The sequence below is a fragment of the Anomalospiza imberbis genome, chromosome 2, assembly GCF_031753505.1.
Source record: "Anomalospiza imberbis isolate Cuckoo-Finch-1a 21T00152 chromosome 2, ASM3175350v1, whole genome shotgun sequence".
Lineage (NCBI taxonomy): Eukaryota > Metazoa > Chordata > Aves > Passeriformes > Viduidae > Anomalospiza > Anomalospiza imberbis.
In genome coordinates, this window is record NC_089682.1 from 26,750,624 (window position 1) to 26,768,184 (window position 17,561).

At 39.7% G+C, this 17,561-nt stretch overlaps 1 protein-coding gene across 2 annotated transcripts in view; it reads right to left on the reverse strand.

Moving 5' to 3' along the window:
- The window catches only part of RASA3 (RAS p21 protein activator 3), a 129,129-nt gene that overhangs the window by 30,202 nt on the left and 81,366 nt on the right, over window positions 1-17,561 (reverse strand). For both annotated transcript variants that reach the window (XM_068180237.1, XM_068180238.1), the window contains exons 6-7: window positions 3,477-3,557; window positions 672-744 (exon numbers count right to left, since the gene is read on the reverse strand). In XM_068180237.1, coding sequence (XP_068036338.1) covers window positions 672-744; window positions 3,477-3,557 — 154 coding nt within the window. The remainder of the gene's footprint in view (window positions 1-671; window positions 745-3,476; window positions 3,558-17,561) is intronic.

Below are 17,561 nucleotides of genomic sequence, written 5' to 3' on the forward strand. Positions count from 1 at the left end.
GAGAGATCTGTATTATAAACACATGCACATATATGTATGGACACACCACAATTAGAGCTACTCTTGCCAGAAAGAACCAAAATGAGGACTTTCATCTAAGTTATACTTTATCTTAACTGGACTTGTTGAAATGCTCTGTATTAAATAAAGCTATAGAGGTTTTACCCACTTGGAGAAAAGGCACTAGTATTGCAGCAGACTGGTGGACAGCCAGAACAACCAGTTTAAGTGTATTTTTCCTCTACAGTTTTCAGTATTCCTAAGGAGATAACCTTCCTCCCAGTGACTGGGAAAGACAGGGTGGAGCAGCTATAAAAACACTGACTAAGAAAAAAATGTAACTTCTCTGCGTGTTTGGTTTGTTCGGGTTTTTTGAACTCATTTTTAAATGTGATTTTTTCAAAACTCTGGTGGGGTGAGTTGTGATTAAATGCAAAGCCTGTTGCTCAGAAGTGCCCAACTTGAAGCTTTTCCTACAGAGCACCTGAGGTGAAAGCAGGATACTGCTCCTTCAGCAGACAGCCAGTCTGAGCCCGGGTACTTCTTTCCCCCACACCATGCTTTGAAACAGTCTTCAAAGATGACAGCTGGCACAACACGGAGCAGGATGCCGTGCCAGCTATCCACAGTATAGCATTTCAGCTTATCACCCGCTCCTTTGAAATACCAACCTCAAAATAAAACACTTCATCAAAATGTGGATTGTTGGTCTTCTTTTTAACTTTAGTCTTTTTGGCTTCTGATCTGAATTAAGGAAACAAAAACAAAAAAAAAAAAGGTAAGAAACAACATTTGTAGAAGTGTGATCCTAGAATAGAGCCACTGAGGAGGAAATAGGCATCCACTTGATTTATCTGATAAAACTGGAATGCCATGTGGCTCCAGCACAGCAAGGCACAGACACTTGCACAAGCTGAAGAGAGAGATTCAATGCATTCCTAGTTCTCTAAAGTGGCAGTAATCGCATTTTGTTATCCTGTTTTAAATACAATTCTTTGAACCCTTATTCTATCACTTGCTTGACATAGTAGAGTCTTTTATCTGTACAAACTGGCAAGAATGGGGCTCTGATCAGCAACATTTGGAGGATGGTCTCAGTCTTGACGTGACTCAAAAATTCCTCATACTCTAAAAACACAGGAGACACAGACTAGCATAGCTATTTCTGTGATATTTTATAATTCTGGTCTGAAAAATCAATCACTGCTTTTCAGTGACAATCAAAAAATCCAGAGTGGTTTCTTCAGTAAGAATATTTTTATTACTGTACAAGCATCCCTTTCCCTGCAGCACCAGCAGCACTTAGTTAATACAGTGGTGAATTATTATGACCAGTGCTGAGCAGAAGTCTCTATTTCTACTGTCCTGTAGGTGTAAGACGTGGCAGACCTTCTCTCAACCACTCAGCAGGCCTGACCAAGCTCTGCACTGCCCATTCATCCCCTATGGGCCGTGCCATCTGCCTGTGCCTGCCTCTGAGAAAACAGAAATTGACTGCTGGGCTCAAGCCAGCCAGTGCATTTCTCACAGGCCAGCCAACAGCTGTTTGATGGCTTCCAAATACTGTGAACCTATGCTTGATTTGTTCTCACTACCGACAAGAGAAAAGCTGTGTGCTGTCCTCTGTCACCAATCTTACCCTACAGCTCTGCAGGCATAGATAAAACAGATGCAGATGGAGAGGCACGTCAGCCACGAGGAAAACTGACCTACTAATCATTTCATCCCAGAATCTATCATTCATTTCTCGTGCACCAAAGCTGCTTAGATAGCTTGCAACTGCTTATATTCACTGGACAACTCTGTGTGTTTCACAGAGGTCAAGGGAAGCTGGATCTAATTCCCAGTGCTGCTCCAGACTTCCCATGTGAGTTTCAATGGGCCTGTCCACCAGTATACAATGTTTTTCCATCAGGCACAGAAAGAGTTTCTGTCAGGAAGTCTGATGACTAAGTACAAATCACACAATAAACAGCAGCATGTTTGTTGAAATTTTTATGCTTGTCATTGCATAATTGCAGCTGAATAAAGCAGCTTTCCTACTCTAAAATGAGAGGCACTGGAAAATCCAGAGAGGAGAATGATGTACAGATTAAGAATATCCCACTATTCCTAGGAGAAGCTGAGAGATAAGAGACACTAATCTCCTCCAGGACACAGGACAGATTTGCCAACCCCATCTCATCAGTCACACTTGCCAATCAGCCTCTTTACTGATAAACCCATCTGGGAGGGGACTGGGAAGCAGGATGTAGAACGGGAGGTGATTAAGGCAGCACAATTACTGAGCAATTACAAAACAGTAAATGGGAATAAGCTGCATGCTGCTTGCTGGAGATAGGAAGTAAGCACTCTCCCCTCACCAAAACCCAGATAGGAATAGGATAAGGCTTATCCTATTCCTTATTCTGAAGGAAATACATATTCTGCTCCTTATTCTGAAGGGAGTGCATTATCAATAGTCATACATTATCCAGACTGGGGGGCATAGGGAAACAGACAAAGGCAAATTCAGACATTCAAGAGTTAGTCAATCTCCTTACAGTTTCAATAATAGCCACCCAGCCAGTCATTTGAAACAAGTTACAGCCTTAAAATGAAGTGTACAAGTCAAATATACCAGTCCATTAATAGAGATAAAGCACAATATACCCAGACAAAGATGCAGAATACAGACAGGCTCAAAGACTCCTCTGCACACAAGGTAAATATTTGTCAAAAATGCTTTTTATCGTATTTTCAATAAATTGTTGTAAAATAATTAATAACCCATGCTACCAAATCTGATTCTTTGAGGTCACAGCAGAGCTGTTTTATTTCTAAAATGACACAGACATAAAAGATGACTAGATAAGGAGAAAAAAAAAAACAGTGACATCCAACAGCACAGGAAATTTTTATAACAGATGGGAAAATTGAATCCCAAATTTAAACTTCAGAGTATTATGCAGAATCTCAACAGCAAAACCTCATTCCAAATTTTATCTATGATATTATGTCTGCATATATCAAATTACAGGACTAAGCCATTGAGGGTTTTTGACATACACATTAATTTGTCACACCTTTAAAGTGAAGACACACTAAATATTCACATGCAAACATGCATACTCGGCAAGATGTCGATGTATTCACATTTCTCTTCCACCCTGCCCAAAATTAGGCAATGAATTTGCTCAAAAACTGGCCTTCAACTGTGAGGTGAGAAGATGCATAAATTAAGACTAACAACAAATTATATACTCAGGGATATTCAAATTATTCAGATCTTTACATAAATCAAAACTGAAACAAGTCTCAAATTACTTACTCCAGCATAATTCAGCAGCTCATACACACACCCACCCCAACATTTAACATATTCTAGCAGTGTCTAAATACTCCCAGCTGTCCATTGGAGAAAGTGAATTTCTAATAGACAAAGGAAACAGAAACCATCCTTATAAAATGGAAGCCCTTGAACGTGCAATACTTGCCTGGAGGGTCCTGCTAAGGTAACAGTGGCGTAGGGATCACATTGCCCGTTCACAATGGGCAGCCCTTGGCACTCCAAAACTCTAGAAAAGAAGAAAATGAAAACAAATAAACTAATTAAATGGAAAGAAGCTGGAGTGGAAATATAAGTGAAGTCTTTTCATAGGGTTTTTTTCCACAATACTTTATACTAGGGAATTGAAATGTCACTAAGCAGAAACATTTAATTTATACTTGAACTTGACAACACATTTTGTTCTTAAATACTAACATTAATAAGGGTCAAAAATACTGTTAAATTACTGAGAAACCTTAACTCAAAGGATTCTTATTATGCAAGCACAGCAATTTAAGGTTCATGAAGTAGGAGTTTGCTGTCAAGATGGGAGCTGTCAGCACTTTAAAATTCTGTGACAACTTATTCACTAAAATACATAACCAGAATTTATTCTGTAAGAGAAATGTAAGAAAAACCCTACACAGACAGATCCCAGAAGCAGTTCAGTAATTTCTCGGAATAACATTCATGAAGACTTCAGTGCTTTTGCAAAACTTGGCATGGGCTTATTGATAAAGTTGTGTTAATTACAGACCAGGACATATGACACAGCCATCCTTCTCCATGTTCAGCAGCTCTGTACTCAAGCAGTAACAAAGACATTGGAGGGAAAAAATGGAACAAACTGGGGTTTGCTGCACACAATGGTGGGAAAGCTGCACTTCTGCACTCTCATTTCAACATCTTTGGGGAAGAAAAAAAAGAAGAAAAAACCCAACATAACTACCCCCAAAAACTGAAAAAAATGCGGCACATTTCAGAAGTTAAAACCTACTGAGGAATGCAGCACCAGCTCAAAACAAAGACAGACAAGCCAGTTTCCAGAACTCTCCCTCCAGCAACAAGTTCTGCTTCCAACAGGTAACCTGCTGGGCTAATGTATTTGCACACTTTTAACTGGAAAGTTTCAGCAAAGACAAGCCATGAAGCTCTCCGGGCAAGTAAGTAGCACTATCATTGCAATGTGAAATATCATGCAAAATTCTGGGTGCTATAACATCATACGCAAAGTAATAGCCATTTTAGCCATTTTTAGTTTTCAGTGATGGTAATGTCAATGCAAAAGAATATAAGGATGAGCAATAGAGAAAAATTCAGTAACAGATAGTGCTCCACAATTTCATCCACAAGTAGAAGACTAAAGATCATACTAAGGAGCACACACTGGTAGCTGAAATTGCACAGGCTACGTGCTGCTTTTATCTCTGGACTTCTATTATTTCACTACAAGTTTACCATCCACAGAGACAGAATCTAGAAGCCTCCAAAGGCACCTAGTTTAAGCACATATCTGATACTGCAGAGTGCTACAACACAAGCAGTGAAATTCAAGCCACAAATTCTATCCCAGCACCATCTGGAAATACATGGTGTAAGCTTCAGGAACCCTCAGCATCAAGCAACACACAAAACACATGATTTGTTTGCCTCAATGCAATGCATACAGTGCCATTTGAGATGACTTTGTTTCTTCCACTGTCTCTTGATGCTGCTCCACAGAGGCAGGAAGTACCCATGAAACAGATACATTTGACAGCTCCATATCTCTCAGAGGCCTTATAAATAGACCAGATACCCGTTTTCAAGCAATCAAATCCAACTCCAAATTCACCTAGCTTACCTTACAGAGAAAGTGTAGAATAAGGGTTTTTTTGGGTTTTTTTTTTTTTTTTTTTGCACATGTAATAACACAAATACTCAAAATTGTAAGGGAGATGTCACTTTCTAAATTTTAAAGGGGCAGATGTGAACAGAAAGAACATTATGGGGAACTTTACACTGCAGCCTTCTGACAGAGTATCTGTCAGTGCAGGAGGAAAAACCAGTAAGTACCAGTAGAAAGTTCTTATGGAGAGGCAGGTCCAGCTTGATTTTCTTACAAATAAAGGACAGACCCTTTCCTTCCAGTAGTCTTTACACTAGTAGGACCACATTCACAGCAGAAACACTTGGCCATCGAGCTAGAGCAGGACTGCTGGTAATTCTTTTAGGATGGCAGATGTGGCTTGAACACATTCCTATTTAACAGAACAATTGTACAGCAAGTGTCAGTGTCAAATTAATCTCCTGTGTTCCAGTGCTTTCTTAAAGCAGTCTGGAAGTCTTCTTAAAATGAAATAGTAACTCAATGGCTTTATAGCAGTCAGCCAATTTTCTGCTGCTGATGAACGGATTCCAAGCAAGCTCTCATCCATAAGAGAAGAACTATGTAAAATTTAAACAGTCAGAGCCATGTGGCCAGAGAGACTATGACTCCTGTTTAATAAAAGCAGTTCTTTCCAGAGTACGCAGAAAATAGAAAGTGATCCTAGAGAGAGCATAATACACACTTGAGGGCATACAGAATTTGCAAATCACTACACAAAAACCACAGAAAATTAAAAAATCACAGATGAATTTGAATGATGAAAAGTGTGAACTCATCCAAACAAAATTATGTATATCCTAACTATACACATGTACAATGACAGGATCTATTCTAATATTGCCACATAGAAGAACTGAAGGTTTTTCTTATGGGTAGCCCTGTGTTATCACATTCATCATCAGCAATGGTTAAAAAGGCAAGCAGTATCACCAGCTGGTTGGAGAGAACAGAGCAATGTACATCACTGGGCACCTATAATTTGAATTGTGTGTGCTCTCCAGAACACATGGAGAAGAACAACAGATGGCTTCTAATCACTCACAGCTCTCCCAGGTCTATACTCTCCAGCTCAGAAAACAGAAGTTATCCATCCACAAACTGCTTACAAAATCATGAATGGTGTGAAGAACATTTCCTCACAAAATAAGAATTATGGGGCACACAATGAAATTACCTGATAGAAGGTTTAAAAATAAACAAAAGGAAGTACTTTTTCTACACAATGAAATTGCAAATCTTATTGCCATGCGGTGTCGTGGAGGCTGAAAGAATACATGGATTAAAATCAGCACTACAGAAACTCATGGAGTATAGTTTGTAGGCAACTATTAAAATTTAATGGTCCAGAAGCCTCCTTCAGCTCAGGAAATCCCAAACTGGGGATCAGGAAGGGTGCGACACTGGAGCAATCATACCATTTGAAGTATCACTCACCACAGAGCATCAGTACTAGGCTAGACTAGAGGGGCATTTTACACTGTAGGGTAGTTGTTCTGTTCTCTGGGGAAAAAAGCAAAAACAAAAGGAAAAAAAAAAGAATAAAACAAAATACACAGATGTTCTTGTGCAGTCATGATGACTTAAGAGTAAGATGCTTCTTTGTGTGCTTCTGGAATAAGAAAAGCAAAAACAACCTTGAAAGAAACAAAATGTGGGAAAACAGGAAACAGGTACCAAGAGACTGTATCACAAGCCTTTCAGGTAATTTAAAAGCAGTTATTGTTTAAGAATGTTGAAGAAATCAGGCAAAAGACTGGAGACTTAGGATTCTGAAGAAGGAAGGCAGTGTTTGGAGATATGTTCATACTGGTTCTTGTCTCTAATAAAGCATTATGAAGAGAAAGAACAAAATTCAACAATGTACAGGTCTGTTTGACTCACGTTAGGACACCCTCCTTAGCTACAGGATACTGTAATCCTAGGGCTGCTTTTGTGACAGTCATTTTCTTCACTCATGGGAAAGTTGCTAAGTCAATTAACACTCCTCTCTCCCAGCCTGGTACCAAAACACAGGCTTTACTTGGCAAGCAGGGAAAGAGGTAGAACAAAATGTCAGCTACTCAGGGACAATAAAATGGAATCTCAATTATGCCACAAGGCCATTACATTATTTAGACTGACAGTTCATATCTGGATTAGATGAAAAAGAAAGAAAATGTGTAATAAAGGTACGATCTTGGGAAAGAGGGTCATAGCGGGACGCAGTGAACAAAGCCAGTAAAAATAAAATGCCCTTGCTCTAGTCATCTGCAGAATTAACTTAACTTACATGTACTAGAATAATGAAAAAAAGCCCTGACAATCAAGATTATTCAAGAATTACAAGTCAACTCATCAGACCCCAGAGAAAAAAAAAAGGTCTGGTTGCTGCCAGAATCTTGTCTACCCAACTGGTAATTTCTCACCATTAGCTGTCTGGAGCCCAGCTGAGGCAGAGTGAGCCATCCCTCACAGCTTGCCTGGCTGGGCAGAGCTAAGGTTAGTGCTGGGTCATATGAGAAAACTCTCAATGCAGCTGCCTCACTGTATTTTGCTTGTGGTTTATAAAATTAATAGGTTTCAAGAAACAAGGCAGTTCAGTTTTCAATGTGGTTCATGACCAAACCTTCAGAAGAGTAAATAACCTATGGAAAATTCCCAGTGGGTAAGAGAAAACCTCAAAAGCCTAAATATATCATAACCTTGTGTCTACAGAAGCTGAGAGGGTGGCAGGAGCAGAAGGTCTTGAAAAAAACAGATTTTTCAACAAAGACTAAGTAGCTCATATCTGACAGTACAGGCATTTCCTCTGCCTCTGGGTTGCCAACTCAGCGCTGTAGACTGCAATCTCTGACACAGCCCCTACACAGACATACTCAAAATCAGGCTTAACACAGGTGAGCAATATCACAATGATCCAAGCCCACAGGCTTTCCATGCTCCTGCCCTGGAACTCCAAAAATTGTTTAGAAATTACACGCTTTGTGATTAGTTCAAGATGTCTCCTCATGTGTCAGAATAGGCAACCAAGGCAAAAACAGACCAAAAAAAAAAAAAAAAAAAAACCACAGAAGGGACATAGCTGCTCTTAAAACTTGCATGTGTATTTAGAGTTTTTCCAGAATAAATAACTTCCAGTCTACCAAGTCAGGCACAGCTATTTCCCCACTTTTAGCTTAGGGTAGGGACCAGCACACCATTCCCATTCTCCTTCTCAAGTCAGACTGTTTTCTCACTGTGATTCCTCAAGAGAAAATAAATACATCATTTTTTCAATACAATTGCTTTCTATCACTGTACCACATATTGTAATTGCTTGGTTTCTGAGATCAATATAGATACTTAGCAAGTTTGCTCATCTATCTTACCATTCCTCTATTTCCAGCCTTCGCTTGTTCCACCTCTCTTTCATTTCTTTATCTTGAGACTCCATTCCATCTCATACGCACTTTTTTTTGACCATACTCACATTGTGCTCTGCATCATTTTAAAGACATGACACTTCTTCCCTGTTTGCTCTAGTGACCTAAGGATTACTTGAACACTCAGTACATTGTGAGGTAAGCCTGACCAGACAAGTACTAACTTAAAAGCAAACTTGTGGTAGATTTGTCAGAACTGTCATCAAAACAATGCATCTTTGGCTTATGCTGAGTACTTGTTTGGTAAAGTACATTTCCCAGTGCTGGGTATATGACTTAGCTTCTTAAGTCTCTCTAGATCTCTCGCTCTCTTTTTTTCTTTCCCCTTTCCAATTTTTTTTTTTCTACTCACTAGAGTAATCTTGTAACATCTCCTAAGTACTTTGCCTTGCAGGGGTAACAGAACACCTCTAAATGGTCTCTCTTTGTGACTGGGCTTCTCATGGCACATAAAATAAGGCTATTACTCTGTAACTTCATAACAGAGCAGTCCAGTCTTTTTGCCTAGTCTAACAGCATAGAGGTGGTGTCCCTTTCTTGCAATGTTCAGTTCATTCCTGAATGCTCTTTTCTTTTGGTGCAGCTTTGCACCACATTCCCTTTGCATTCTCATTCTCAGTGGTTTAGGAGAAACTTTGCTGTAATGCTGCATGATGGACTTTCATGTACACCTTGGCCAACCTCACATCTAGGTGGGCACATGGCAGCTGCTCTTAGACCAGTGAACTGACTTACACCTTCTACTGCAAGCAGGAATTATTACCAGGCCTCCTCCTTATTCCCTTCATTAGTTATATTCACATGTTTCAGAGGAGCTTTGTCTGAATGTTTTGGACAAAGTACATTCACAACTAATAAGCAGAAAGGTGCCATGTCTAGCTCAGAAATTCCCTGAATCATAAATTTTCAGAGGCCAGGAGAGTGTGTCACTGTATGACTGCTCTCATAATTCTTCATCTCCTAGACAGACTCAGAGTCAGTATCCTCGGCTGAGTCTGATCAAATGCTACATCTGTTTGTGCACTTTGAGACAAGCCTTGCACTTCCCTTTCACTTCCACAAAGTAATCTACTGGATGCCCACTGAGCATTTAACATACACACACAACTCTTTGTTATCAAGAGGCTGACGAAGTGGCCAGTTTCTTCTGGAATAAGACAAAAATTCTTACAGTTTGCTCAATCCTGGTTTTAAATCCACTCTACCTTCATCATCAAAAACACTAAATTATTATGTCCCAACCCTCTCAAAATTTCTTTACCAATCCATATTCTGACTTTAACTTGCCCCTGTCCCCAGGGAATAAGGAGGCTAAGAATATGGAATACACATACTGAATCAAGTCCTTGTCCTCTGGATGACCATCTGAAGCCAAAGGATCATGCCCATTCCCAGTAAGTGAGTAAAAGATTATTTCGAAAGTCCCTATTCCTTGACTTTTGGAAGTGATCTATTTGTACCAAAACAAGATTTCCTACTATTCTTCTCACCTGAATGTTTTTTTGTACTGGGAACAGACCAGTTTCCTCTGACAGCAGTTCTCACATCCTGGGAATTGCCTGCAGTGATGTGCCCTGGTTCACCTTCAAGTTATGTCCAACACAGACACAAAATGTTACAGCACTGTGTAGTGTCTGGTGACCACTGACCATGCTGCTGGTCTCCAGTCTAGCCTCCCACCACTCTCACTGCCCCTCCAGGAAAATGTTCTCCTTCAGGAACTCCAGCAGTACCCTATTTTATCTAGATAATACCCTCCCTGCTTTTGAGTTTATTTTGGTGAACAAATAAGTTCTGTCTTATAAAGCAAAAATAAACACTTGCCATCTCCTTAACATTTGAGAGGATTAACAGTTAACTGGAGCTACTTTTCCTTTCATGTGGCAACTCATTCTGCCACAAAGGTCTGTGGCACTAAATTAAATCCAGCCCCATTCAAACAAATGGCACTTCACCTGGACCAGCAATTTACTCAATGTGTATTCCCTCAGAACAAAGACTTTTACAGTATTTGAGGCATTGACTCTGAAACTCTTATATATAAAATGTATTCATACACTCAAAACTACTCCCATTTTGATCAACCTTAAAGTCATCAGAGGAACAGGCTGTGCAGGCAACTATTTTGGTTTTTTCCCCTTTAGAATACTCCCCAAAGCCTCTATGACAAAAGCACAATAGAAACCTTGAAACTGAGATTATAGCTGCAAGCCCATGTAAGCACTACTTTTTCTTCCCCATTTCCAGTTCAGCTGAAAATCGTCATAGTCCAACAAATTTAAACATGTTCTTAAACCCACGTTACCCTGAACGGATTCCTTCCCAAGCTGACCTACAACTATTTTTGCAGCTTCCTGCAGCATGCACATTAGCTTTTGGTTTTAAGTTAAAGCTCTGTATTCACAAAATTTCTGTCACACACACAAACGCTTGTTAACACGAGACTCACAATAGTGATTTCCTTCTGAGAGAGCAAAGGAAAAGAAATTGACCGCTAGTGTCTTAGTTCAAGCAAAAATTTCTTTCCCAGGTATTTTACTGAAGATATTTTATAGCAAAACGGGGACAAATATTCATACAAAGCCAACAAATAACATACAGAAAGCAAGTGAAAGCTAATGAGCATAGCCCCTACTTCCCCATTCTAACAAATCCTATTACAGATATTACAATAAAACTACATCCAATGCAGAAACCCCTACTTTGTTAAATACAAGGAAGAAATACTGTCAACACATATGCATCCCTAAAACCAGTATTACTTCAAATAAACTGCAAACTTCTCATGTCATTAAACATCTACATTTCTTAGAAGTTTAAAACCAGACATTTTTCCTGTTATTTATATGGGAACTGTCCTCCATACTACAGCTCAAACTATCCCATTTGCTTTCCAATACCCATTCTAGAAAGACCTTTAAAAGCACACATTTACAGAGTACCATCTGTACTCTGTACTAAAGAGCAGACTAAAAAGTGGGTGTCAGCCATCCTGTTCTCACAGAACAAGGAGTTAATCCATTAGTAGTTAAGCCAGTTTATGAGCCAATTACAGTAGAGTTGCAAGCTTCCTAAAAGCCTCTTCAGAAAATTCTTCAGTTATGCCAATACTAAAAAAGTGGTTAAATTATCCTCTATGACAGTGCCCTGAGGCTTTAAGCAGAGACACAAGCTCAATGAAATTTTGCTCTACACTGATTTAGAGACTATTCCTGGCACTGACATCATCATTTCCTTCTGCCTTGGTCTCAGACTGGCAACCCCAGCTATTAACAGGGAACAAGAACTTAACAAAAGGAGAGAAAAGAGAAAGGCTAAGCAAGCAGAAGTTATTTCTAGTACATGTCGATATTCAGAGAAGACAAAAGATGCAAATACAAATTAAAGCAAAGCAAGTAGTATGTAAAAATTGTAATGGGATAGCAAAACAAAAGAGGAGGTACAATCAGGAAAGGATAAATGTGCTTAATGATGGTACTATATTGATTCTTGCAGGGGCAAGTGAAGAAATTTGAATTTCATGTAGTATGGCAGGAAGCCAAGGAATGGGTCAACATATCAAGGCAGTTGCAGAAGCACTTGTGTTAATGCAGCATGGTGAGAAATGCAAAAGGAGTGAAGCACAAAACAGCAATAATTACAATACACAGCAAATGATTAGAGCCCAGCCAGCAGCTTTAGCTGAGCTGACTGTGGCCTGTGGCAATTCTAAATGGAAGCAATGAGATCCTGTCTGTACAGACTGATAAGACAAGAAAGAAGACCAAAAGGCACCATGGGAGTGAGAGCAGAAAGGCTGTTATGGCTAAATAATGAAGTCAGACTATGACACAAAAATCTCCCATGTCATTTTTATTTGCTTGGAAAGGTATATTCGTCTCAGTGTTCTGTATTGGAAGTGCAGGTTTTATGGAAAGAAAACTGCAGTGATTTCTGACTTGAGACCTGTCCAAGTTTAACCTGCTCCCACGAAGGAGCAGCAGGCACACAGCACAATCTCTCCTTTCAGGCAGCACTTGCATGTCACTGTGTACATACACGAGCACGTAAGCAAACAAAACAAGCTGCAGGAACACGTCCTTACTTCTCCCCTTCACCAGCCAGTGGAGGCCAGAAGCATCTACAACTATTAGATGTTTGATACCCATATGGCAAGAAGGAAGACAAAATCAGGAATAATTGACACTAATCCCTAAGAGGGTGTGATACACAGCAGAGCAAAAGTTATCAAGAAATCACCCAAAAGCTTTTGAACCTACTGGCAGAAATCTGACTGTGAAGTAAAAGATAAGGAAAAGGCTAAAAGCAGAAGCTTTAAAGAATTTACGACAGAGAGAAGGAAATAAGGCACCCTGGTGGGGAGTGGGTAGGTGTGGGTGTGTGAGAGTGGGGGTATTCCACTCCAAGAAACAAAAGAGATAAACAGAAGCAGCTCATCCTAGGGCTTTCCTACCTAGCTGGTGAGCAAGAGTTTCCTTCCAAGTGCTGAGTATGGTCATGGCAAACACATCCCAGGTTGGCCACAGCCAGTAGTATTTAAAATAAAAATTTAGACATGCTGGTGAATGGTCACATGCCACGACACATTTGAACCACAGGCCCCAACAACCCAGAACTCTTGGGCCAAGAGAACGCATCAGCTGAGAAACATCTTTTGGGTGATGGGGATGCACACAGGAAGGGAACACAAGGGAATGAGATGGTTTAATGAAAGCTGATGCACCAACAGAATGTAAACCCAGCCAGCTCCTTCTCATCCCTACCCAATCCAAGTATAATGATTTCTCTACTAACTAAATTATTGAATACTCTTCCACATAGATTTTCACATAATATATTTGATTAGATGTAGTAACAAAGTTTAATCAGGTGTAGTAAGAAATACACCTTTCTAAATGAAAGTAATACAAAAATAGGTTGTAATTTATAAAGCAAAGAAGTAACTACCTGTGGAACTAGAAAGCAAAGGTGCCTCCAAACACTTCACAGAGGCTACAGTCTTCTGTAATGAGAATGCCTTGGCACACCTGAGGTAGGTAGAACCTTTAATGCTTTAAAAAACTCAGCTTGAAACAACTCAGAAAAACTCTTGATTATGTTTACATGAATCATCAGACAATCTGGGATCTTGATTAACAGTAGTTATTATTAAAGGCCAGTGATCTTTGCTATACTTTGCAATACTTTCAATATGGAATTCAAATTAAGTTGATTCATTAGCCCTGCTGAGACCTGATGGGAGTTACGTTGCCAACTAAGTTCCAAAGTAATGCTGATACACTGAATTTGTTTTGATAAGAGAACTGGGCTAAAGTTATACAAATTGTGCCACAGTGAACATAAAAATGCTCTCCAACTAGAATTCACAGAATAATATTAATAACTTAATTCTGTCAGGATTTACATATCTAAAAAAATGTCAATGTATCTCATTGCAATTATGGACAATGCAGTAATCAAACACAGGAGGCAAAAAACAAAAAGCACACAGTATTTAACATGGAAATCAAGGCATTATATCCTCAAAAACTGCCCTTTATTTTAAAAAAAGAAACCCAGCCCAAACCAGAAACATTCCATTAAAACCAGATGCACCAAGTCTGTGAAAGGTGGGAAGCAGAACAACAGTGTCTTCTTTAGTAAATCAAATTGCAACATACAGATCAGGCTTGGTAACTTTCATTTACCTAATTTTTTTACACTGATGCAGATAGAGCTATTCACAGAATAGTTTGGGTTGGAGGGATCTAAAAGATCATAAAGTTTGAACTCCCCTGAAATGGGCAAGGATGCCATTTACCAAAGCAAGCTGCTCAAAGCCCCATTGAAGAAGCACAATCATCATAAGGATCAAAACGTACATTTTGTAATACACTTCCCAATGAAATTAACTGAAAAACCCTCACCAGTGTCCCTGACTTGGCAAAAGAGGAGATCAAACAGGATTCATAAACAATTTATTTCAAAAACAGCTGTCACAGGATGGTGACCTGCCTAATTTGAATAATTCCTCTGGTCCTACAAGGAGATGTGCAACAGTGTTCTGTGCCTGAAGGATCAAACTGTGAATGTAATACAGAAATTCCATTAAGGACGTTTTGTGGCCATTCTGTAGCAACACCAAAGCAAGCAGGTCCTGCAGACAAAATCTTCCGTTAGCAGCGAAACCTCCTCAATAAAGCATCATCCTTTGCAATGCTACAACTGTAAAGCACCAGGCTCTTAAGACTCTCCACAATTTTCAAGACATTAGGAAAACACCTACAGAGCAAAACCCAGAAGGTACCTGCAAAGGAAGCCACAGACTTCTAATGGAAGACATAACCCCTTTGACCTGGGAAAAAGCACCAGTTGTGATTATGTGCACAACAAAAGCACATCCAAATGGTAAACCTGGTAGCTCCTACCAGGAACAAAGCATTACACAAATTGTAAACAAATTCCCCCAGCACACCATCCCATTTGACTTTCTACTCTGAAAGGTCAGTCATGTCATAGGTTTAGCTAAAACCTATGATATCCCATCCAAAGAAGAATATGCTTCACCAAGTGGTGGTTATACCATTGCTTGTACAGCACGAAGCCTCTAGAGATGAAAAGCAATGTAATGTGCTCTGTATTGAAGTTTTTAGTGGCCTGTCACTTCACCTTATGGAAAAACAAGATGCAAATTAGGGCAAAGTCAGGCATGTTGGTATAGCCAGCTGTAATTAGTAGCCCACATCAGCTTTTTAATTCCAGTTGATACTGGTGTTATGTTTATCCTCATAGTTTGGGATGAAAGAGGATCCTCAGGATCACATAGTTTGGCCTCTTTTGAGACAGTGATGAAAGCTCAGCCCTACTAAATTTGTGCAACAAGTTCATGATGCTTACTTCATCTTCAGAGCACATTTCTGAAGAGCAATCAAGGCTTAACTCTAAGGAATCACAACTATAAAAATACCCTTAAAATGTTCCAGATGAAATTGTTTGCTGATTAATGATCATGACAGAAAACAAACAAACAAACTCCCTATCCCCAATGGTTTTACTACTTGTTTCCTACTAGTCTTGAGCTTCCAAACATTGGTTATCACTTACAGTAGCAATAGGAATAAGTAACCATACATTCAGAAGGCCTCTCTTCTAAATAATGTGCATACTGAGATTTCACAGAATTAGCTAGGTTGAAAAAGACCTCTGAGATCATCAAGTCCAACTTATCACCTAACACTACCTTGTCAATTAGACCATGGTACTCAGTGCCACATCCAGTCTTTTCTTAAACACCTCCAGGGATGGTGACTCTACCACTTCCCTGGGAAACCTTTTCCAATGCCCAATCACTCTTTCTGTGAAGAATTTCTTCCTAATGTCCAGCTTAATCTTCGCCTGGCCCAACTTAAGACTATGTCCTCTTGTTTTGTCACTTGTTGCCTGGGAGGAAAAGCTGACCCCCACCTGGCTACAGCCTCCTTTCAGTTGGTTGTAGAGAGTGAGAAGGTCCCCTCTGACCCTCGTCCTCTCCAGCTCCCTCAGCCGCTCCTCACAGGACACGCTCTGCAGACCTTCATCAGCTTCACTGCCCTCCTCTGGACACACTCCAGCACCCCAAGGTCCTTCCTAAGCTGAGGAGCCCAGAAGTGGACACAGCACTCAAGGTGTGGCCTATATTGTTGGATTCAGCCCATGGATCCAGCCTGTCCAGGCCCCTCTGCAGACCAACACTTCTCTCCACCTTGGTGTCATTGAAGTTTTTCTTGCATAAATCCAGCAGTCACTCACTGCAAGACATATCTACCAGCTTTTCTATTTTTCCTGTAGCTCTTCCATGAACACTTCTGAGTTTAACAGCATGCTTTTTAGCCCAGTCTCCTAAAGAGAGAAACTTAAGAGAAAATGCTTTCTCTGTGTATATTTGCCAATCTCCTGCTGACGATTTTTTTTAACCAGTTAGTGTTTGCCAAAAAATTTGAATAAGTGGTAGAGATTTTAAAAGATACTCCAGTTCTACTAATTTTATTAAGCTCAATGGCTATGCAGAGAAGAAAGCACCCCTGGATGTCTCTAGGGAGGATAAGGCTGCACACAGCAGTTCTCAGCAGCTTCTGACTGAAAAGCACATAAATATAGAGAGTCTGCTGTCACACTGTGCCACCTTTTATGAACATGATGTTTGGGCTGGTGGGGCATAAAACTGGACAATTCAGCACAGACTGTCAAACAACTAAAATGTGTAAAACCATACACAGTGAGTACAACTGCAGCTGTATACAGTCTAGCTGAATCGTTGCCTCTGTTTGAAGCTTCTATGAAATTATTACAAAACCATCAGCTTGGAAGCAAGTCAACAGTAAAATAAGTTAAAATTATTGCAGACATTACTGCCTCCAAAAGCACAGCCTCCTTTACAATTTCTGTGCTCACTGCAATTTCTTTCAGAGTATTTCCCTTTTCTCTTAGTATTTATGAGAACAAAACTATTAGATAAACTAGCATCCTACCTTGTAGGGCAGAAAGGAATGGGACAGTGAAAATGACAGGTCTCAAAGTGCTATTAAATTAAAAAAGTATATTGAAAGATTTTTAATCTGACTCACAAGTGCTTTTTATGTTACAAATATATAATTGGCAAAATAGATTAATTTTTCCACAATCAAGTCTTACTGAAATTTCCAAAAAATGGTGTAAATCTTTGATTTGGATGCCAAGACAGACAAGTAGGGGGACATACAGTTGCTATCAGATGATTTTAGCATTGTGGATTCTGGAAAGTACTCAGTCATAGCACATAACTAGTTGCATTCTCAGTACAATAATGTACACAGAAGCTCAAACACGATTCCAGATGGAGTAGGGCAAGAGATACTTTCTCATTATTGTCACATCCACTGTATGACTTTTTGCAATAACTTCCTCTCAACGAGTCTTTCTGTGAACAATGAAGTTAATGACAAGTGTTTCCTAGGTATTGTGTACCATGTCTCTACTTTCCTTA